This window comes from Gekko japonicus, unplaced genomic scaffold, assembly GCF_001447785.1.
Source record: "Gekko japonicus isolate JY-2015 unplaced genomic scaffold, Gekko_japonicus_V1.1 scaffold1504, whole genome shotgun sequence".
NCBI lineage: Eukaryota > Metazoa > Chordata > Lepidosauria > Squamata > Gekkonidae > Gekko > Gekko japonicus.
The window spans coordinates 494,205-519,457 of NW_015169219.1; the positions used below are offsets into that span (position 1 = coordinate 494,205).

Consider the following 25,253-nt stretch of genomic DNA (forward strand, 5'->3'; position numbering starts at 1 on the left):
ACCCATAGGTTTTGTAAGAATTTCCATTTAAAATGTTAACAGTCTGTGGAGGAATAAAAATCTGCTGCCCAGTTGATCTGGGGCCTTTTAAAATCAATTAACCCATCAAAATTTGCAGCCCAAACGGCTATCTTAATAAAATGATGGGTTTTTAAAAAAATTCCCCATGGTCAGTAGATGAAGGTATATATAGTCCCTTCCTCCATTATTGGAGCTTAAAAAAAAACACTACCCTGAATTTGTACCACTTTACTTGCTGCTCCTGAACATTTGGCTGACTTTGTATTTGATCCCAGAACCAGAATCTCAAAAGGTTCTGCTGAACTCCCCAAACCAACCACTTTTCACAGCATCTTGCTTACAAGCAAGTGGGTGAATGTATTGGGCAAATTCCATGTTTGTTTTTAAAAGCTGTATAAGGAGAAGGACATGGAAACAGGACACACAGCCATACAGACACAATCACAATATGCACAATCAAGACATGACATGAAATGATAAACAGCTAGGTGTCTAGTCTAGACAAACCTTTTTTCTTCTTAATGACGACAGCTTCTGTAAAATGCCAATATCTGAATATCAGTACAAAGGTTTGGATTGAATGGGACAGGCCTTCACAGATTTATACACATTCTTTTAACAGAAGCTTTCTATAAAATGTTAAAACTTCTAACCATTACCCTTAAAATGACTGGAGACTAAAGGCTAATGGGAATTTTTCAAGTAGAAGTAGAAGCTTTTATTATCAAAAATTTCCTACTCTTGGGTGGAACCAAAGAACAAAACCTGAGGAAGGCCGCATGAAGAAGGGGGATGAGAACAACCATCACAACTGCCCCCATCACTTTGGTGTGGAGAAGGCAAACTAAGAAAGGCATGTGCAGTAGCTGGGGAAACTGTGTGCCCAGCCTGACCACAACCACTTTACATCCAAGTGCGCACAGGTGGAAGCACATTTTAAGTATGTACAGTAAATAAAAATAACAGCAACAAAAAAGTAGTAGTCAGCCGGGATGAACTTCTTGTTTTTACTTAAACACAGACACAACCCCAAGAGGCGGATCAGGATGACAATTATATTAAAAAATTGGTTTCCTAAGGTATAGAGGGTGGAAAGGTCAGACATTCAGAACTTCTCTTTGTCTCTGGAAAAAGGAGCATACGAAATGGGGCTTACAGTTGGTGAAGGTTACAGATGACTTTTCACCAGGTGGTTAACTTATCACAGGCAGCCAGTGTGGCCTACTACTTATAATGCCAGACTAGGATCTAGAAGACCCGAGTTCAAGTCCCCCATTGTGCTATGGAAGCTTTCAGGGTGACCTTCAGTCAGTCACACACCTCAGGGCTGTTGTGAGGATAAAATGGCGGAGAGACCAGTGTAAACTGCCTTGGGTCCCCACTGCATCAGTCAACAAGTAAATGAATGAATGAATGAATGAGAATGAATGAATACGACCCTACTGCCACACAAGGATTCAATTACCTGAATGATTCACCCAAGTGGAAAGGAGAACTTACCTCATGCCAGTATATGAATTATTGGAAAGGCAGAAATCTGGGGAACGAGGGGAACAGAAAAAATTTCCCTCACTCAGTAAGTTGAGCTACAAACTATCGGCTCATTAAGTAGCAATTTATTTATTTATTTCTCAAATTCCTACCCCGCCCTCCCAGCCAAGGCTGGCTAAGGGCAGTGAGGGTCAGACTGGGATCTGGAAGAGAGAGGTTCAACTTCAAATCCTTACTCTGCATGGAAGCTTACAGGGAGATCTTGGGCCAGTCACAGACATTCAGTCCAACCTACCTCACAGTGGCGCTGAGAAGGCAAAATGGGAGAGCAGAGAACAACGTATGGCTGCCCTGATCTCCTTGGAGGAAAAGAAGCAGGATAAAAATGTACTAAATCAATGGTTGTCTCTGGGGAGTACTATAGCCAATAAAACAAGGAGCAGCAGCTGCCATGCTGCCGCTGCTTGGAGAGCAGCCAGGAATGGCATGAGCCTGCAACGTAACCGCCTGGCCAGCCAAAGGGCTCACTCAGCCTGCCCCCCGCATCAGGGACGCTGGGGTGGCCCCTGGAGCTGTGGCCCAGCTGGTTCTCCTGAAGAACAAGGAGTTGGTGTAATACCCCACTCTTCACTACAACAGACATCCCTGTGAGGTAGACTGGGCTGAGAGAGTTCTGAGAGAACTGTGACTGACCCACCCAGCTGGCTTTATATGGAGGAGTGGGGAATCAAACCCGGTTCTCCAGATTAGAGTCCACCCCTCGTAACCACTACACCAAGCTGGCCTGAGTGCCAACCGAGAGAGACTCTGGGCTGTGGCATGGGCACCAAGCAGGCCAAGGGATGCGTGGCGCCCGGTTCTGGAAGCAGCCCGATGGCACCAGGCAACTGCACCCACCAGAAGGCGCCCTTCTGGGAGCACAGGGACTTCCTGGCATCCCTCATCATGGGATTGCGGTGAAGGAAGGTTAGATGGAATGGGCACAGTACCAGATGGTTGTAGCCAGAAATGGGCCCCAAGTGCCTACATCACTTCCAGAAGTGAAGTCAGAAGTGACATATGCACGTGGGGGCAGTGCCCCCCTCCTGAAAATGTTCTAGCTACAGGGCTGAGGGTAGGATTGCAACAAAGAAATAAGATGAAGGAATAACTAAAGGACCCATTACATTAATGGCTAAAAGGGAGGATGAGCTCAGGTGTGGTGGGGAAATTGCTTGCAAATGTGTATTTAAAAATATTGTCAGTTCTTTTGTTGTACAACAATGAAAGACATGACTGATAGAGCAACTAAAAATCATAGAGAATTGGTAGGGTTTCAAAGACCAGGAAATGAATAAAGGGCTGCTTACTCTAATGATGTGGGGGGGGGGGAGATGCAAGAGCTTCAATTATTAAGGGATTTTTTGCTTCTAAGGGTCAGTTCTATTAGCATGTAAAAGTGCAACCAGCAGATCAATTAAGAGAAATCCTCTTATAGAAGCACCAGGGAAAGCTGGCTCAAATTGATTAGGATGCTGAACTTTTCCCATTTGGAGAAGCAGGACTCACTTATTTGCAAAGTGCTTGGATGGAAAAGCCCGCCTGTATTAACCAGCTGCACAGAGAGGGGGTGGGACTCCCTCCCTGGAGACAATCTAACTGGGTTTCCATAATGTCACCCACATTTGGGATGGTTATTGCAGGCTTGTAAGGGGAATATTAAGTCTGTGAAACCACAGGATAATTCCACTTCCATTCAATACCGGAAGGCCAATACAACAGTGGAAAGATCTCAATGAAGAAAGGACCCCTGAGAAAGGCAGACGCAACTATATACATCGGTAGTGTTTATATTGATTCAGTGGGTTACTCTGACTGAAGGAAAAAACGAGGGCCGTCTGCTGAATCTCTTGCAATGCCAACCAGCTGTTCATATAAACAGAAACGGAGCCAACTCCAAACAGTTCCCAAAATGTGCAAGGAAATGCAAGAAGTAAACCGGAATTCTGTTAGCTGGAGTAACATTGGAGGTTTTTAAGCAGAGGCTAGATGGCCATTTGACAGCAATGCTGATTCTATGACTCATGATTTTAGGCAGGTTGTGTGAGGGAGGGCAGGGAGGGATGACCCAGTGCTCTGCTCTTTCTTATATGCCCAGAGTAATGGTGAAGAGATCTTCCCCCAGGCCAGATTGACGGAGGGATCCTCTTGGAGGTGTTTTGCTTTCAGCTGGCCACAGAGCAGGGGTCACCGGGGGAGTAACTGTGAATTTCCTGCACTGTGCAGAGGTTGAACTAGACTCCTTGCTCTCTCTTCCAGCTCTTAGGCTTGTTTTTTTATGTACTGAAATGCATTCACCAGCCCTGCTCCACAAAGAATCAGTCACACCTCACACAACGTTTTGTGACTTATTCACAATGAGCTGGCATTTTCTGAGGTTTTTTTTAAAATGGCAAATGGAACGACGTCAAGCTCTTGTGAATGCGCCAACTTTTTATAAGCATTCCTCCTATATCTTGGTAAATTTCTAAGGGTTTGTTTTTAATTTTTCCAACACAGATTTATTTGGGGAAGGGGGACATTTTGAGTATGCCCTGCGTGTTACTTCCAGCACCATGTCAAGTTGCGCTTTTTGTTTTCCACGTGTGCAAGATTGGGGGCTGAGTGTGCACCACAACAGGAGTCCTTCATGAAGTCTTGCTTCCAAACACATCACCTCAAGTTTAAGCACCTCTACTCTGCTATTCATAATACTATTCCTTCCCGTTTATCCATCTCAAAAATCTGACCAAAATAGGGATACAAAACCATTTTCAAAAAAGATTCTCAAAGAACTTCAAAGGAAAAAATTTAAATTTAAATATTACTTTGTAAAAAATGTAAGAAAATGATATATCCATAGAATAGGGAGCCCAATGCATACATGAATGCACAATATACATTATTTGGACTAAATTTACATACAGGATAATGTAGATATGAATAGAGTAAAACATAGATCCAATTGCAAAATAGTAAATACAGAGTGAAATTATATAAATATACACACAAACACATGTGCAGAAATTGGCTGTGTTAACAATTCATGCATTGGACAAAACAGGCTCTGGCTCATACCACAACTCACAAGTTATTAAAGTGCCCCCAAGACTCTTCTTTAAACAGCAGAATTTGTGATACTTCAGTTTAAAATCCACAGAAAGCTATTTAATATTATACTGAATATTTTATCATTGTGTCCCACCAGACATACCCAACTGCTTGCCGGAATGCATCTCCAAAGCTGCAGGTCTATGCATACTTACTGTATTGTTTAAGACTGTATTGTTGGGCATAGACCAATGATTCAGATTCTCTCTGCAGAATATATATGATTATTTACCATGAGGTTTTTCTTCTGTCATCTGGTAACTTTCTTAAGAATGCTGGAGCATCCCTTATTACATAATGCATGGAAACCCGGAAATAGGTGGAAATTAGAAATAGTATAATATGGACACAGCTGTTGTAAAGTCAGTATGGCGTCAAAGGTGATGATGGCATCATGCTGAAATTCAAGGCCATGGTAAAGATCTATGGAAGGTCTGGCAAATTGACTTGTTCCCATGAGTGAAAGTGAAGGGCCTGAAGGACCATTTTAAATCATTTACCAAGTCCTACAAACAACAGAAATGCATTCTTATAAAAAAGAAACCACTGGACAAGATTAGCAAAGCTGAAACCTTGTGTATAGCTACTTAGAAGTAATTTTCAGCAACTCGGCAAAAACTTATTTCCATATCATTTGTAGGATGATGCTTGAAAGAGTCCTTTCTTCTTGCCCAATGGCTAAAAGTACATGATTTCTAAAGCCATCTTTTCCCCCAAGAAAACCATGGAGAAATGGTTTTCCTTTTTTCAGTATACCATGAAGAATGAACATAGAGCTCTACCTAAAAAATATTTTGACTTTGCGTTTTATTAACCAGTTAATTTAATATATTTTGTATTTAATATATTTTGTTTAAATATCAAGATATAAGCTGTGTTTAATTATTGTTGACTGTTTATAGTCATTTTAATGTTTATGATTATGTAAAATGTTATGTGAAAAAATGTAAAAAAGTTATAAAAGAAATTTATACTACTTATTAAGCACGCAGTGAGGCCAGCAAATCCACCATGTGCATTTCTACAGGAGAGCTGCTTTAAAAAACAATAATAGATATAGGACAGATTCAGATGCAGAAATAGCTGTTCACTCGCTGGACAGTCAACAGCTAATTTAAAAGTGAGTGAAGCAGCCAACAGTGTATTACTGATTATAGACACTGGCTCCATTACTTAAAGCTCAAGTTCTAATTATTTACTCTGTCCTTCCATTACCTGGGCTGCAAATGAAATTTAAAGAGGCAACCTTTTTTTCTTAAAAAAAAGACAAAGAAATAGTGTTCAGAAAAGGTTTATTGCATTTGTGGTTTTCCCCCCAATATGGAAGCATTGACAGAATTGAAAAGATGCAGCATTCACATTACTTTCAAAATGAGACAGATCCATTATCCTCCTCCACTGGCTTCCCTCCCACCCCATGGCTTTGATTCTGCTGAAAGAATAAATTCAGGAGCATAGCTTATTTGCCGTTCTACGTTTTGGGGGCTTTTCCCAGCAAATTACTCGGATGCTTCCCATTCAGTAGGTAATTCTACTCCCCCCACCCACTCCCCACACACATACACTGGTGATCTGAAATATGTAGCAAAACCCCAGCCCAAATACAAAAGCTCAGTCAGTTTGGGTGTCATCAGTCTTACCCGTTTTTGTTTTTAAAGGAATGCCCTCCCTACATTTCCAACTTTCTGGTTCATACTACGCACAAAGTTTGCCATCCACACAGTCATGACAGAAGGCATGCACAAACCTTTAACACTTGACATTTTCCCCAATGTAAAATATATAATATGTATAAATATAAAGGAGAATAAACATTTACAGAGCTATAAAAGACTGGGAACGCTAGGGATGGGGAGGGGAAGGGTGAGACAACGCTGACACATCTACCAAAACTTTCTGTGCTTGGGTTTTAAGTCTGGGCCTGAAAGTCACTTCTACATGTGAACACTGTTCATTAGCCTCTCTCTCTTTTGTTTTGTTTAAACCAGTGGACATTACCTGGCTCAAGCTTTCTTCCTGCATCCCCAACAGTAAGGCATTTAAATCCATACATATAAAACACTCCATCATTTAACCCAGGAAGACAACATTTCCTGCTACACAGGAAACGCTATGGTGCCAAACAATGCATGGGAGATAAAACCCTTTTGCTGTAACCAGGCGCATTCAAAATAAGACGAGGTTTTAACCATCATTATTAACTGGCCCCCTTGCCACATGGCCCCGTCTTCCATCTTTCAGTTCTTAGCACCTGATGCTTAAACGCAAGCGGGGAAAATACCATAAAGAAAAAGACCCACTGCTGGAAGCATCGTCTGCCTTCCAAGAAATCCATGTTTATGCAGGATGATGGGACTGTTGTCATAGAACGTCTCAGATGTCGACTGCGGTGTATACTCAGTCAATATAGGTGAGTTCAGAGAAGAGATTCCCCTTTACATTAGTTATGTCATACAGAAAGCAGACAGGGAAAAAAAAACAGGCCAGTGAAGTTAACAAGTTAAAAAATTAAAAAGCTTCAGCCACCAGAGAGAGAGAGAATTACTGAAAATTTTCAGAATACAGGGTGGTTTGTTTTTCTTTTCGCTGCAGTGTCCAGCCATTTAATAGGCTTTTTTAATATAAAAAAAGATTTTGCCTTTTCCTTTGAAACATTCATGTAAAATGACCGTAGTGCTGTAAATGTGGTTTTTGTTTTAGTGGAAATGCTGTTCAGGAATTCTTAGACCACATACTGATATGGGTCTGCTTTTCCTTGGTCTGGAGTAGCAAATGGGCTAAGCCAAACTATAGAGAACGGATGGCCAAATACTGCTTTCATGTTCATCCATTTTGTTTTTTTAGCCCATCTTCTCTCTTCTTTTTTCAATTGTTCTATTCCCTGAAAACAGAAATATGACATTTTCAGTCAGGAACTTGATTTTGAAGTTCTGGTTTCGGGGAAAAGGACCCCTTTTAAAACTACCCTTTATCAACTGCTTGGAACAGGAAATTACCAGATTCATTTCCTGAAAGTCTCCATTTTTTTTTCACTGTAAAAATAAGAAAAATCCCCCCACACCTGTACAATTCATAAATAAAGCTGAGAGAAAAATTATACAAATGCTCATGAAATTTTAGGAAAAAGTGACAATGCCTTCATCCCAAGAACAGCTTGATGAGGCAGTCTTACATTTGTATGAAGAGACCTCATTATTCTCCCCGTCCTCCAATAGCTGCCAGTTTCTGTAGTAGCAGCTGAAGAAACAGCCCAGCTTTAGGCATGGCTTTTGAAGCTTGTAAGCTTCAGACTGGGCAAACAGAGGCTGCCAGCAGAGAAAAGAATTGGAGGATAAAGTATGAGCATATTAATGGGTGAGGAAAAAAAATCACATTTTGTTAGTGAAGGCTAAAATACAGAGCTTTTGAGCAGCAGATTGTTAGTTAATTCCTTCAGTGTTATCATTCGCATTCAAAAGCCTCATTCACACATGCACAGTTTTCATAGTTACAAATGGAAAAAAATGTAAGGGTCAAGAATTATATTTTTCACACAGGCTAGCTTGGGAAAAACTCCATATCTTCCACTCCCCAACCGCAGTAAAGTAAGAAATCAGAGACACAGTCAAAAGATAACACTCAAGTTATATGAGATATAAACCACCTAAGAACAGTGGCCTCAGCCATATATACGCTGAACAGAATTTCCAATATGGTTGGATTTAATTTTGGAAGAAGGGATTTTTGAAAAGTGAGGGGACAATCCAAAAAGGAAGCCCAATGGGGAAGTCAGGAAAATTAATACCCTTCTGGAACATTGGAAATTACTTAAAACTACTATATAGAGGCTCAGATAAAACATGCACCTCAGATTAGAATGGGTATGAACAAGTCCAAGAGGACGTCAGTTTGGGAAGTCAGGAGTGGAAAAGGGAGTTCCTTTGAATAGTGCCAATCTTGTCCAAATAAAAGTAAAACAATACAAACATGAATGCCAGCAAAAAGAGTATAAATTGATAAAGGAAGCAATGAAAGAATCTGAGAAGCAAAGCGTTAAGGCATAAACAAAGACAACAAATGTTTCTGTACACACATCACGAGAAAGAAGACATAAAACAAATACTGCAATCCTAAATAGATTTATCCCTTTCTAAATCCATGGGAATAGAAGGGTGCGACTCTGTTTAGGATTGTACTGAAAGTTGTAAAAGGATTACTGAAGGAAGGCAGAGAGGCTGCAGGGAAGTGAAATTAAAGTGGTATTGGTCATCACTGTGATAGACAGTGGAGAGATACCCATATGTGAATCATGATTGGGGGGGGGGTGAAGAGCTTCAGAGTGGCTATATCAGATAAAGATAACAAAGGCACAGTTTACAGTTACAATTAAACATTCTAGGGCCAGATAATATTCATATGTGAGTCCTTAGAGAAACGAACATGCAAAATTTGTGATTTTAATTTTTCACAAAAAAAATCAGCTACTTCAGCAAAGTTATCAGAAGGAAACCACTGTAAACCCAATATTTAAACAGGAATATGGGAGGAGGAAGATCCAGGACAATTTCTAAATGACAGAAAGCACTGTGATTACTAGAATTATTAAACACATGGAAGAGACAACAGTCACCAAGATGAGGGGAAGCCAGGAGGTATTACACACTCGAACTTCCAAGAAGCTTTTGATAGTCCTTTACAAAAGGATCCTGCATAAGAAGCCATGGTATAAGACAACTAGTCCTGTTATGGATTCATAACAGCACGCAGCATTTTGGGGGATGCCCCCCCCCCAAAGGTCTGCATTAGGAGCAGTGCTCTTTAACTGGAATGACCTGAAGTCAAGGCAGGAGCAGCAAATTCTCCATGGTTTCAGAAAGCATAAAATTATTCAAGATGGTGGACCATGAAGAACTTCAGAAGATGACTCTATGGACAGCTAGGTGGCAAAACAGCGAACACAATCCAAATGTATGTGGCGTACCATAACACATGCTGGCTAAAAATCCCAACTTGTATCCACACTGATGGTGGCTGCATTAGTTGTGACTGTCATGGTGGACCGTTCCCTGAAAGCAACAACTCAGCTCCCAGCGAAATGCAGAAAACTCATAAATGGGAATTATTAGAAAAAGGATTGGGGAAAACTGCCAACATCACATTGCCTTTTGTATACGTGTATGCTGCAGCCATATATGGAATTGCTGTATGCAGTTCTAGTGGCCCCAGCTTTAAAGGGATTTAGCAGCACTGGAAAAAAGAGCTACAAAACGTTGAAGCACCTCCCCTGTGGAGATTTTAAAAAAAATCTTATTCACAACAGTCAAAAAAGGAGAGGATTTGTAAAGTTATGAATGGGAGGGAGAGAATTTTTTTCCCCTTCCTCTGTGGGGGTTAGCTGATGAAACTGATCAGTCGCAAGGTCAGAAAAGACAAAAAGTAATACTATTTCACACAACCGTTGAAGACTTCACTGCTACAGGATATGGTAATGGCCACATGATTTAGACAAATTCATGACAAACAGGTATATCACCAGCTTATTTAACCTCATCAGCGCAATTGAACCTCCATGTTCCCAAGCAATCCCCCCCAAAAAAACTAGTTGCTGGAAAATACAACAGGGGGGTGCTATTGCCTTCATGCTCTCTTGTAGGTGTTCCAGGTTGGCTACAAGCGCCCATAGTCTAATCCAGCAGGGCTCCTCTTATATCCTTATGCCTGCCTCAGCATGTAGGTCCTGTCACACAGCACAATAGGCCCTAAGAGGAAAGAACTTCATACCCCTCTCTAGTACCTGCGGCTACTAACACAAATGACGCAGAGAACAGCATCCACACAAGGAACTGGATCTCAGCCTTCTGCAAATGATCAGTCACTAACGTCAACACCCCATGAGCCATCTGCAACAGGGGTTCCTGTGGCAAGTGCAATATGCCATGCAGGTGCGGTCATCATTAGCAGAAATGAACAGTGCAGTGTAATAGAATGCAGGGTAAAAAAATCACCCTCTAATCCGTATTCCCCCAGCTTCAGGTGTCAATAACAAATGTCTTGCTTTTTGGTACTCAGGAAACTTAAAGCCCCATTTTATCCATGTTTACTCCGAGGTAAGTCCCATTGTTTTCAGTGGCATTTACTCCCAAATTATGTGAACAGCAGAATGCAGCCTTAGTTGGATTAGAATTTGGAGACCCAGGTTTGAATCCCCATACTACCATGGAAGCATGCTTGGTAACCCTGGGCCAGTCACATACTCTCAGCCTAGCCTGCCTCACAGGGCTGTTATGAAGATAAACTGGAGGAGATTAGAACAACGTATGTTACTTTGGGCCCCCAAAGTAAAATAAGTAAAATAGAGATTAGCCATCTCAAAATGCTATCCTAAGCAGAGCTACACCATTTAAGAGTGCACTGCTGAAGTCTGTTTAGGATTACACTGCTAGGGAGCTAAACTTAAGACAAAAATTAGCTTTGTCTTTATGAAGGGATAGGGCAATAGGATTCAAGAGCTGATATTGCAGATTTAGGCAAATACGAACTCGCTGGCATAAAGCCATTTGCTTCAGGAAAAAAAATTACTGTCCTCATGGCGTTTGAAAATATGGGATCATTATGTCATGGATAAAATTTCCGAGGTAACAGTCAATACAAATCTCTCAGGTAAAAATCCTAACCTTCATTTGAAATGGTTACCTTTTCTTGAACATATGTTTAACTCCGAGTTCTCTAAATTCAATGTTCTAAAAAGTATTATGATGTTTTTCACCACATGTAATCTATTTTGAAGCTTGTATAAACCTATGCAGTTACCTTGCTGTGTAATATTGTTGTTGACAACCATGAAAGTTTGTGTATTGTTTAAGTTGAAATAAAATAAAAAAAATATTTTTTTTAAAAAATACACCCTCTCCTTCCCATGGAGATGGCAACAAAGGATGATGAAATAATTGGTGATCATCAGCAAGTTGCTAAAGGAATCTCCAGCTCATCCTTTTGAAATCCACTACTGAGTTGCCACTCAGAGTTATATCCTGAAATCGTTTTCAGAATGAAAAGTCAACAGGCACAACCAGTTCATTTTGTTTGCTTGCTGGGTCATTGCTTCGATGTTCACAGCAGTATGTTCTCCAGAAAACCATCCAGGACAAGCTGGATATGCTGCAAAAAGCGACATCTTTCGATTTCAGCAGAACCAAAGGTAGAAGGACAACCAATTACTGCTGCAGGCTCTTCAAAACACACCCCTCTTCCTGTCACATATTAACAGAGTTTATTACATCTTCAGCCAGTGACTCCTTGTAGATGTTCTTAGCACAGCCTGCAAAAGTATCCCAAGTAAAGCCCAAAGACCACACCACTGCCTTCCTCTGTGTGCAATCTCAAGAGACAATCTTAAGAGTTGTAAGCACACATTTCCTTTCTCTGAAGCAGACAGTTGCAGAGACAATCACTTACAAGACGCAGTTCGTCTACTGGTAAATATAAATTGAACCTGCATAAAAATTGCTGTGTTCCACATTTCTCAAATCACCTTTACATATCACCATGTAAAGGTGTGAAGAACAACTTTAGCAATTGCAAAACAGGACCTTGGAAGGATATCCCCATCGAACATTTTAGAGGGGTTTTTTTGAGTTTCTTTATTTTATGGGATGAAAAAACACAAGGCAATCCCCACTTTCAAAAGTGCTATATATATAAACTAGGAAAAAGGCCTGTTGTGGAAATAAATACAACAATCTCTAGAAAGAGGCTCTGGGCAGGTGCTCCGGCCTTGGACACTCAGTGTCAATTTGCTGTGGCGACCTCAGCAGGGTATAATGACACTGAGTCCACCATTTTCTCCAGAGGAACTGATCTCTGCTACCTAAAGAACAGTTGTAATTTTGAGTGATCTCCAGCTCTCACCTGGAGATTGGCAACTATGGTTCCCCAGAAGGGAATAGTTGGTTTGGAGGGCGGAGTCTATGGCTTTGTACCTGCCCGAGGTCCCACACCTCCTGAAACCTCACCCTCTCCAGGCTCCATCCCTCACATCTCCAGGAATTTCCCACCTGGAGTTGGCAACCCTATCTCCTTCCCAGCCAATCATCAACCTACCTTTATTATCCCCTCACTCTTCAGCTTTCCACCCCCCCACACACCTGCAGCCTCTCCCGTGCTCTGAAGCCCTGACTGCTACGTCACATTGGCTGTCATACGGGGGCTACCTCAGCAACATATAAGGATACAGAGCCCACCATTTTCTCCAGGGGAACTGATCTCTGCCATCTGGAAAGCATTCTGAGTGATCTCCAGCCCTCACCTGGAGATTGGACACATTTTACCTCAGAACAGCAAACTGTTTAGAATGTTAGAGGCAAAAGCCAATTAAGTCACATATGCAAACGACCTCTGTGTTCCGAGGCAAAGGCCAATGAGGCTGCATATGCAAATAACCTCTGTGTTCTGACTGGCTGGGGGGGGGGACAGCAAACTGTCTAGAATGTTGGAGGCAAGACTCAAGCAATGCAGCCAGTGGATAGGGACAGATTCTGAGTGACACACCAGGGCGCCAACCAATTCCGGAACGTGTGGAATGTTCTAGAGAAGTGCCACCACCATTCGGCTTTTATATATAAGGGAGATGCCAAGGAGATAGAGAATCTTTCCTACATATCTGAAATATGTTTGATTATGTTTTACGTTTCTCCTCACATGGATGTTCAAAAATAATTTCTATTTGTTAGCGCTGTATCTTTTTTCAGTTATTCTGAAACATTCCTATTTATATATGCTAATACTTTTCTACGTGTCCAAGATCTTTTAAATATAAAATAAGGTACAGAACAAGAGACCAGGAAACACTCACCGTTTCATCGGTACAGATGGAATGTACCTGTGTTCCAAACATTACAGATGTGAAGATGAGAAAAAGGAGAGCCTCAAAACACAAGAGAATAAGGAGGATCACAGTAGTCGGCGGAGAGAAAGAACTGCACTCTGTGAAAACACAACATGGCAAAATCGTGAGTCCACTACAAGAAGCGAATAAAATACGTAGGAATAGTCAAGGCATAGCAAAATCTCAGAGACATGAATTGGGGAAGGAAAGTGGGGTTAACCGGGGACAAAAGTTTTAGAATGGAACTTTTGTTTTACTTATACAAAGGAAAAGACAGCTATTATCAAGTATATTTATTTTGTGTAATATATACAGGTTCCAGAAAGCGAGCTTTTTCAGGTGTAGAACTGCTTACTTTGTACAGAATTTTGGGGGAGGATAGGGGATGGATATGACCACATGTATCATCCCTGCAAATTCTAGCTGTTAGGACAACACACCAAATAGGGGCATGATTGGAAAAGAGTCTACTATTTAAAAACACATACACAACCTTTCAGCTGTCACAGCTGGCACACACCATGTTAGCTTGGCGAGCTATTTCCAATGATGCAAAATATTAAGAGGTAATCATTACTGCCACTGATCTGAATGCAAATTCATGCTGTGATGGTCCGCAGGTTCCCTTTCTAATTAAGTGCTCCCCTGGGCTCTGCCCTAGGTTTGATCTCCTGTGCATTCTATGATCACAAGACTTAATTAATTCACATGCCTCTCTTTAATACATTTCATCATCATAAAGTTTACCTGATGGTCTGCATGCTAAATAAAGTCCTAGGAGGTTATTTCTTGTCACACCCCCAAACTCCACCTTTTTTTTCCCAATTAAGTGCTCTCCGGGGCTCTGGCCTAGGCTTGAAACTTTACGCATTCCATTTGCTACACGCACCTACAAGTTCAGAAGTAATGCTAAACCGTGGTTTCTCTCTATATGAAGGAGCCACTTGCTCACATGTTTCCTCACTAACATTGCAATCCTAAAACAGATTTACATCCTTATAAGCCCACTGAACTGAAAGGAGATCTTCTGCTCCGGACTGCACTGAAAGTGTCTGAAGAGGTTTTTTTCCCATGTGAATCCTAAGAAATAAGTGTTTCTTTGACATTCATTTTATTAACTTGAAAACTAAAGTACTGAGTCCAGTTAATTTGGAAGTGTTATGTTTGTTAGTACTCACTTGTCCAGTTGAATCCTAAGAAATAAGTGTTTCTTTGATATTCCTTTTATTAACCCGAAAACTAAAGTACTGAGTCCAATTAATTTGGAAGTGTTATGTTTGTTATTACTCACTTGTCCAATCTTCTTCAAAACAATACAGGAAGTGAAATCCAACCATGATCAGGGCATGCAGCGATATCAGTGCTATATACATCTGAAATACAACACATTTTGAAGAACTGCACCAGGTCCCGCAGGGCCCGGATCTCCTCCGGGAGCTCGTTCCACCAGGTGGGGGCCGCCACTGAGAAGGCCCTAGCCCTTGTGACGGCCAATCTAGCATCCTTGGGGCCCGGAACGGTTAGAAAATTCTGGGCCCCAGACCGTAGCGCTCTTGGGGGAACATACGGGGAAAGGCGGTCCCAATCTGTAAAACCAAACATCTGCATGGCACTGTAATATAAATCCCTGACCCCCTCAATTTACATCACCATGGCGGAAAAGGGGTGAAAAGTAGTTAAAAGCCAGCTAGATGTTAAAGCTTCTAAGAACCATTAAAAACCATTAAAATCTGTTGCTGTTCTCAACCGTGTGCTTGGCAAAAAGTCTCTGCCTTGCAGGCCTTGCGGAACTGTAATGGATCCCGCAGGGCCCTGATGTTAGTAGGCAGAGAGTTCCACCAAGTCAGAGCCAGGGCTGAGAAGTAACTGGCTTACAAGAAGTTGGATCTTGATTAACCATAAGTGTAAAGATGCTCAAAGGGGCATATCTTTGCTGCCATCTCTTTCCCACAGCAGTGCCAGGTTGTCCCACCTTCCTCTTGCCCAGTGTGGCTCATCTATTAAAATTAAGAAAACATCTCCCATGTATAATAACTAAATGTTTTTAATGAAAATATACAGTGGATATTTCCCACTGAGGATTATATTGTTCCATATCAAAGTCAACAGCAATAGAATCATCCTCTTCCTCTGCCACCCGTAACCCCTGGCAGGATCCCTGTGCTCCCTTCTTAGGTCAAAGGAAATAAAAAGTTGTATACTTAAGGCAGAAGAAAGCCATACACGGAGAGTTTAATATACCAATTTTGCCAAGATGGTGTGCCAATTTTTAGCTGAGGATGAAATCCAAGATGGCATTCAGGTCAGATAAACATTATTCTCTCCCTCATGATTAAAGCTGGCAGGAGTGTGACCTAATATGCTAATAACTTTCTGCTGCTGGGTGTAGCCTATTATGCTAATGAGTTCCTGCTGGGCTTTTTCTACAAAAAACAACCTGATAATAACTAAATGTTTTAAATGAAAATATACAGTGGCTATTTCCCACTGAGGATTATATTGTTCCATATCAAAGTCAACAGCAATAGAATCATCCTCTTCCTCTGCCACCCGTAACCCTTGGCAGGATCCCTGTGCTCCCTTTCTTAGGTAAAAGGAAATAAAAAGTTGTATACTTAAGGCAGAAGAAAGCCATACTCTGAGAGTTTAATATACCAATTTTGCCAAGATGGGGTGCCAATTTTTAGTTGAGGCTGAAATCCAAGATGGCATTCAGGTCAGATAAACATTATTCTCTCCCTCATGATTAAAGATTCCCTTATCTTCAGCCTCATCTCCTAAATTACTTCAGCTAGAGAATGAATAGGTCTATGCATATCCAGCGGAAAAGTACCTGGAGTAAACTGACTGAATGAACAAGAGGTCCATTTTCCCTAACAATACTGAATTATGTGATAAGAGCAGAGGGGGAGAAAGCATCTACTCTTTCACAATGTATGTCATATGATTAAAGCAAATTAAGAGTTCCCCATCATACTTCAAGTCAGATGAGAGCCTTTTGTGCATGGGTAATGTTTTGCATCTACAGGCCAATTACCAACTCTACAGTAATATGGAATAATTTATTTTACTGTTGAGTCAGAATCAGAAATGGAACGGGCCAGAGGCAACCTGGTCTGACTCCCTACCCCTAAAGTAAGACCACTACCAGCCTGGCACCCCAATTCTTCAAAAACGAATAAACAAAAAATTGTTTTCATTTACTTTTTTTATACCCTACCTAGCAGCTTGTATTGTTCTCTTTTCCTCTGTTTTACACAACAATCCTGTGAGGCGGGTTAGGCCAAGAGTGTCTGACTGGCCCAAGATCACCCAGGATGCTTCCATGGCAGGGTGGGGATTTGAACCTGGGTCTCCCAATCCTTGTCTGACTTTTTAACCACTAGACACGACTGGCTGTTTAATCAGCTAACAGAGTCTTGAATAACAGTGGCGTTAAGTGCTACAACAATAGTGTTAAGTGTGCCCACAGGAAATAGCACAGCTGATCTAAGAAAGAGGTGCAAATCACATACTACTGTTGAAGGAAAAAGAAAAAATCCACAGTCAACAAACACAGCGGCCAGGGCTTCCAGCCTCTCAGTATTTTCTTGACACATTATTGTAAATGAAAAAACCTGGTATAATTGGAACACTTGTGTTCTTTTGTTGCAATATAATGGGCAAACTGGGGAGGGGGGTTCTCTATTAAAACAGCCTGGCCACTTTGGCAGAGTTGGGGGGGGGGGGGAGACATTGTTAAAACCCAAAAGGGGTCTCTATTATTACAGTGCTTTAAATGTTTTACAATAGATGAAGCAAAGTAAGGCTATGGTAACACACACTTTAATGGCTTAAAGTCATTCTTTAGCTGCGTTACTCAAACATGTAGCAGTGTTAACAAATTGTCTCTCTTTCCACCGGGGGAAAAATCCATTTTTATCGTTTTCAAAAACTCAGCATCTTAAGACATTGAGATGTTCCAGTGCCCTGGTCTGAATGAGAAGGAAAAAGAAATACTCAGTGAGCTACTTACTGTAAACAGTACAAAGTACTTCTGGTTATTCTCTCCTACACAGTTGTTAACCCAAGGACAGTGGTGATCCATTTTTCGAATACATCTTTTGCAAACACTAACAACAAAAAGATAATAAACTTCATAACCTTATATAGAATCCCATCCACTTAGAAAATTCAAGCATTTTACTGATACCAAAGTGCGGGGGAAATACTGGTCCTTTACCAAAAGCTACTGAGGCTGTGGTCACACGGAGCATTAGCCACGCAAGAGAGATGGAAGACAGGCGGATTTTCCGGGCGCGATCTCACCGGCACATCTGGGAAGCGTAGCGCTTCCGTGGCACAACCAAGGCTTCCCGCTGAAAACACGCAGCAAAAAACTAGTACCTCGGAGGTACTAGTTTCTTGAAACCGCGGGGCAAGAGCGGGCATCTGATCGTGTTTCCGGTGGCATCCGGCGCCCGCCCATGTCCCCTTGCGAAAAAGGTGGGTTTTTTTTCCAAGTCTCTGTGGATGCGCACACGCACCCAACGGAGCATGCGCATTTGTCGTGTACACAAAAAAAGAAAACCAGTTTGCCGCACCATGCTCTTCTTCGTTGCGCGCAGGTGTGTCCTGTGATCGGCACCTCTCCCTACCCACGGAACCTCCACAGGACCTCCACAGGAGGTCTGATCGCTTAACCGCGCATTAGTTTGCCTCGGGGCAAACAGCCACGCTTCCCCCCCGCAGTTTCCTGCCCGTGTGACCGGAGCCTGAGTTACCTATACTGATGTTACATTATTTTTGACATACATCATCATCATCCATAACTGAAGAAATATCAACTAGATTTAGAGCAGCATTAATAAGTGATAAACTTTGAACCAATGCCTTTGAATGGCTCAAACATGGATATTTTGGATGCAACAGTCTAAAAATTCTCCAATATAGGCTATACCTAAAGCCTGGCCTTTGTTACTGAAGCTCATGCAATTCTCCCACAACGAAACCTTCCCCTGAATTTTGTGGTTCCACATGACTGTGTTTCTTTTGCAGCTTTATTACAGCCTATTTAATAAAATAATAATAAATTCCTTGAAAGAACCACCTCTGTCATACAGCAATGCATGTATTTAAAAATACTGATTTTCTAAATTTTAAGCTGCAAAAGAACACAACTGTACTCTTGTGCAACACAGAACCAAAAAGAAATGAACTCCTTTGGGTACACAAAATGTATACTAAAATGCACACAAGGAGTTGTGTTTTTGCTATTGTTCAGTTGCATAAAGTTGCAAAAGTATACAAGTGTAGTTTTCCCAACACTGAACAAAAAACTGCATCAAATGATTTCCCCCCCTCTTCTGCTTGATTGTACATAGCACAGGAGTGTTGTCATTTCTGGGGAAAGACAACAACAAATAAAAATTCTCTTTCAGAAAAGCGGATTTTTAAAAAAAATGTATTTACAAATCTTGAAGGAATAAATGTTTTTCTTGCACAAAATCAATTAATTTTCTTTTCATGCCAGAGGATACCTGAGCAGAACCCAAGGCATAATATCCGTCCATTCCACCCATCTTCGGAGGCTCTGCTTCAAGTGCCCCTGCCATCTGAGGCTAGATGGGTAGCAACCCAAGAAAGGGCCTTCTTGGTGATGGTGCCAAAACTTTGCAATTCCCTCCCCATGGAGATTCATCTGTCTCCTTCCATTTTTGTCTTATGCCAGTGCGTGAAGCTTTTTTGGTTCTGTTTAGCTTATCCCCAACCATTGTTGAATAATAACAATAACTCAAAGTTTGAGTCCAGTGGCACCTTTAAGACCAAAAAAATTTAATTCTGGGTATCCGCTTTCATGAAGAGCGCATGCGCACAAAGGTTTATACCCAGAGTTAAACTTTGTTGGTCTTAAAGGTGCCACTGGACTCAAACTGGGTTCTATTGCTTCAGACCAACACAGCAACCCACCTGAATCTAACAACAATAACTGTTATTGAACAATTGTGTGTATGTGTGTGTGTACTGAAATATTTTAATGTTTAATGTTTGCCACCTTGGTGACACTACTGGGGTGAAAAAGTGGCACAGAAATGTTTAAAATAAAATAAAAAATAATAGAACAGGGGCACAATAAGGGAATCATATGGCGGGAAGCCATTTCTCCCTAACCTCCACAAGCTGCAGAGCAAGCGGACAGAAACCAAAGACAGTAGAACGAACCATCCCATTTCAGACTACAAGTGAGTGACAAATATCATTTGCAATGAATATTCTGTAGAAAACAAACAAAACTGTCTTTATGCAAGTAGAAAACAAGCACATTAATGAGAGCGGCCTTCTCCCCATGGTGCTGGTTTTCTAGTTCCCTTGTTTTTGGCTTTCTTTTCCCCCAAAGGGAAGTATCCACCTGGACTTTGTTGATTTCACAGACCAGATCAATATCATTCTACCCTTTCGTTTTACTTGCACCTGGCTGTGTTTCATTTATCCATCCTTGCTCCCATGCGGCTGTCTTTGTGTTATACAGAAACACGCATGAAAATCGGCACAGGAATCAAGAGGAGGAACAGCAAGTACGTAAAGTAGGGTACAGACTTCCTTCACAAACAGATCCACTGACAAAGAAAGGAGCCAAACTACCCCTTGACATGGAGGGTTTTTTTGGAGGGGAGGGGATCTTATCACCCCGCCTGCTTAAAGGCCCTTGGGAAATTCATTCATTTGAAGTGCAATGGAAGGAAGGAAAGAAGTTCCACAACAAAAATAAACCACTGTAGACTGGTCATTACGATACCTCTGATCAGCCCACAGATCGTAAAGAAAAGGAAACAATTCAGATGTCATCAGTATGACAGACAACAACAGCAGATCTTTCTGTACCTGCAGTGATGTGCTCTATCAGGTTTGATGCTACAGCATTTGGGACACTTGTAAACCACCTGCCCTGGCTTCAGCTGTAAACTCTCTATGAACTCTTTTGTAGCATTACCTTTGGGCACTGCACCCTGGAAAAGAAAACAGAAGAGGTTTCAGAATGCTCACTTGCCATCGGAAAACTCGGCATTACAAAACCACTATATACAGAGGGTCAGCACCAGTGTTCCCTCTAAGCTGAGTTAATGTGAGCTAGCTCACAGTTTTTTAGCCTCTGGCTCACACATTTTTTTGTCCTAGCTCAGGAAGGATGGCTCCAGAGCACACTAATTTACGCAGTAGCCAAGTCGCTTGCACACAACGTTAAAGCCAGTAGCTCACAAAGTAGAATTTTTGCTCACACAGCTTAGAGGAAGCATTGGTCAGCACAGCCTCAGACTTCTCTACACAGCATCAAAGTTTTATAAAATGAACACACATGCTGAGTTAGACCCTTAGTGTATGCTAATGTCTAGTCTGCTAGGTGATGGCTCTCCAGGACCTCAAGTGGTGGTCTTTCACACCCTCTACTACCCAATCTTTTTAAACCTGAAATGTTGAGGATTGAACCTGGGACCTTCTGCATGCCAAACAGAGACTCTGCCATTGAGCCATGGCCCCAATAAAGAAATGGTATGGAAGAGCTGGAATTCTTCAAAAGGTTTTCTTTTAATTACTTGCAGCCCAACAGCAAACCATCTCCATGAAAAAGACAACATCACAAGCAAAGGGAATGAATGCACATCATCACCGTATCTAACAGGAAGCTTTCTGGTCCCCTGACACATGAGGAAAGGAAGCTACATGCAGTGTAGCAGTCTCTCCATGCTCGGGAAAATGACTTTATCAAGCTGGTGAAAAAAATAAACCCCCCCAAATGGCTTTAGGTGGCCTGAAAATGATCCAAAAGGGATAGAATATTAAGAGCTGTTGAATTAAAGGGGAAAATTACAGGGGCGGATTAGTCTGATCTAGCCCTTGACATCTTAGAGAATCCTGAAGGGAGAGATTTTGAGGGGATGGGATTTCCAATTTGTTCCTCCTCACACTGGGATTCCTCAAAGGCCATCAGCCTGTTCTTCCTCCACAGACAGCACCGAACCGTATGGGGCGTAACTACAGAGGCACAAACGTCAGATAAACATTAGAAAGCTAAAGATTCTCAGTTGTAATGGCAGTACATTAACTGCCCAAAGCGAGTGGGGAGGCCGAACCAGCTCCTTTGTCTGGAGGTCTTCCTTGCCCTTTAACCTTGTGCCTTGCTGAACTTCAGAGGTGCTATAATCGCACAACATGACCTTCCAGGCAGCCTGTGGGAGGGGAGCTATACACATAAAATGGTTCCCTCATGAAGCTGATGGGTGGCAGATTCAGAACCGATGAAAGAAAGTAAAGCACTTTTTTGCACAACACATGGCTAACTTATGGAATTCACTGCCACCAGATGCAAACAGGACCACAGGCTTGATGGCTTTAAAAGGAAACTGAACAAATTCATGGATGAGAATGTCTAACAGCAGCATTTAGTCATGAAGACAAAGAAAAAAGTTCAGGGACAGTATGTCACTGGATCTCAGTTGCTTGGGGTTAACTGTAAGGGAAGTCTCTGGTCTTCACAGCCCAGATATAGGTTTCTAAGGTGCTTGGGAGGAAACAGATGCTGGTTTAGATGGACTGTCTGTCTGATCTAGCAGGGCTATTTTTACATTCTTAGAAAGTGAAAGCGAATTTGGGGCTTCGATCCAAGGTGCCTTTCCCCGAGTCTTCTAACAGAGAAAGCCTTCCTCAAACAAACACTTTATCAGAAGAAGCCATTCTCCACTGGCGGGAAGCCTTTCCCTCCTGAAGGAAGACTTAGCAGAAGGTCGCAGAATCCAAAGTCTGAGGCCCAATTTATATGCTCATTTAGCACTGCCTCATAATGACACGAGTTTCCTGCGTACTTCTAACAATTTTAATGGCATCACAGAACAAGAAAAAAGCATCACTGTAACAGTGAGGATGAAACTGCCATAAACAAATAGGAACCCGATGAATATAAACTGCTTCTCATGAGGATCTGAACCCATGCGGCTGCATTTTTAAACAGCAATTAAGGCCGATTCAGGTACTTCAGATTCCTCCACATAAAACAACTTCATCTACTTGAAGACGAAGAAACATCTGACCCGGCATATCCATAATTACTGGCCTCACTTTCTAACAGCAATTTGTATAAATGTGGCTGATGTATACTGCCACCAGTAAACAGTAGCTATAACTAGAGGCAGGATGAATAAACAATTCTAAGCAGGTCTACACTGAATCCTACTCAGGTCTATACAATGGAGCTTACTCACAACAACAGTGCTCTTACAACTGTACACACCGTCACTTTACCTGGGGTCTAATTGACCCCAGTACCCTTTGAATGAAACCTTCACTCACAGAAAACATGAGAAGATTTGGAAACCCTTCAGAAAAACGGACCCTTCTACAGTAGTAAAGAACACATGTAGCATGAAGTGATACAAGTTGGGGGTCTTTTTTACAAATTTTGGTCATCAGTGACCCCAAAGAACTCTATAGCATAAGCATAGTATGCTTAGTGAAATGGAAAATTCCCATCAACTTGGCCAGATCAGATTTCTCCCTTTCATTTTCTCTTCTCTACTACTATTTACAATACTTAAGCCTCAAAATAACACTGTTCAGAGAAAAAAACCCAGATTCCACAAACAAAAAACTCAAAGTAAACATTAATAGGTTTCAAACCTGCTTATTTATTGAAATTTTAAAACCATGGCCACGTGAAGGATTTAAGGCTTGGGGGGGGGGGGAACTCAGTTAAACCCACATCTGTTTAAAACTTTTGCACTACCAATAACAAATATCTAGTTCTAACATGAAAAGCAAGCATTTTGAAAGGAAGCCCTTCTTATACGCAATCCAATTCAGTTGCAATTATACTTGTCTGCAGAGACAAGCATGCAAGACTGGTTTTTCCAGCTTTTCAGTTTTCCAGGCCATGACGTGCCCTTAATTTTATATGTACTACTGATTAAAGGGGGGCAGACTCTTGCCTGCATTGTCCCTCTTTTCTTATTCTGAAGAAAATGCTCGCTCAGCAAAAATCAAAACCCGGGATCGTCCCTCTTTCTCTCAACTTCGCAATTCCATTTGACAACAATGCATTACTAACAATCAGAGCACAAATACTGTTAGCTCTTTACAAAGCACTGTGTCACAGTGACAAAGCAGAAATCAAAACATGTTCAAGTCTGTAATGCTGCCCCAAGTTCGAGCAACTAATTTTTAACAATCACAACAAGCTAACATACAAAATGTCTGGCAGCAACTGCGATGTGCTGAACAGCCCTACAGCAAGGGCAATTGCCAGTCAAATATAAAAGGAATGATTGTTTTGTGTTCTCTTATGGCAACCACAGTTTAACTTATTAACATGCTACAATATGTGGTTTAAAAAAAGAAAAGAAAAAGCAGCTGGGTTTTTAAAAATGTCACTCAAGGAAGTTATGGGGCCATTGAAAACTCTGCCACTTGGCCACAGTTGACAACTGCTACAATTAATGCTCCCTCTAAGCTGTGGAGTCTTGTGAGCAAAAATTCTACTTTGTGAGCTACTGGCATTAAAGCTGTGAGTGAGCAATTTGGCTCCTGCATAACTTAGTTTGCTCTGGACCCATCCTTCCAAAGAGTCAGAACCCACAGCCAACAACGTAGTACATGCTTATCAGGAAAGGTAATACTTTATTGCAGAGCTATAGATGCATTAACATAGGCACTGTTAAGAATGGCGGCTGCCCCTGCGGCATAATAAGATATAAGGTATTCGTATGCACACACCCCACTTCCCTGGCCAATTAGCCACACTCCCATATGCAGGAGAAGGCGCTCCGGCCATTTGCGCTGAAGCTGGGGACCAAGCTCGCTCCCACAGTTCCCTTGGAACTAGACATCAACATCCCACCACCTGCAGAACTTAGAGATAAGTGTTACAGCAGCGAAAAAACACAGAAGGAATGCAATGGCTATTAGAGTACAACTGACCTCCCCAACCCCCATGGCAGCTTAGCTGACATAAAGACAGAAATGTGTGAGCTCAAAAAACTGTGAGCTAGCTCACACTAACTCAGCTTAGAGGAAACACTGGCTACAATGTCTTATTTGATGCTCTAATACCATAAAAGAACTATTTATTTTTACCATTTGCATGCTGCCTGGCACAAAAACAGTAAAACGAGTTTTAAAATACACATACATATATATACATAATTAAAACTACCCAAAGATACCAAATAAGAGAAACGGCAGCCGGTTAACAAAGTCAGTGATACACTTACTGGGTCTGTTATCATAGCTCGAAGATGCGACGCCAGAGCCAGGAAAAAAAAAAAATGCGTGGAAAACTACTCCATTGATCGCACTGTAAATATAGTCTCTTGACGGAATCAGCATAACAAAGAGGACTACAAAGTCAGCATAGAAGACCAGAAACCAGGTGATGACCGCACAGGCAATACCACAGCCATCTCGAATAAACCACATTGTTCCTGAGGAACTGCGGGTAGGAGGTGGAATGCACTGGTCTGGCTGGAGGTATTCTGGTTTCCTCTCAATATCCCTGAAGCGGTGGATTGGAGAAATCATCATCGGCTACAATGTCCATTCTTGGATCTGAAAAAGAAGTAAAATAAAAACGGTCCTCCGCTTAGCAAACTTAACTGAGGAGCTTCCCTCTCGTCATGCATCTCATGGGGGAGAATTCCAGACTGCAGAAAAAGGGAGGTGGGAAAAAAGGGAAGGGGAGAAAGTTCAGTAAACAAGGAAAGAACAATGATAATATCTATATGGC

General features: G+C 41.6%; 1 protein-coding gene across 1 annotated transcript in view; it reads right to left on the reverse strand.

Moving 5' to 3' along the window:
* Window positions 1–5,924: 5,924 nt before the first annotated feature.
* Window positions 5,925–25,253, reverse strand: part of ZDHHC3 (zinc finger, DHHC-type containing 3) — a 40,672-nt gene continuing 21,343 nt past the window's right edge. Inside the window, 7 exon segments of the mRNA XM_015416390.1 lie at window positions 5,925–7,522; window positions 13,472–13,602; window positions 14,796–14,877; window positions 17,520–17,616; window positions 20,366–20,490; window positions 24,742–24,792; window positions 24,794–25,170. Of these exon segments, the coding sequence (XP_015271876.1) occupies window positions 7,364–7,522; window positions 13,472–13,602; window positions 14,796–14,877; window positions 17,520–17,616; window positions 20,366–20,490; window positions 24,742–24,792; window positions 24,794–25,051 (903 nt within the window). The 5' untranslated portion in view covers window positions 25,052–25,170 and the 3' untranslated portion in view covers window positions 5,925–7,363.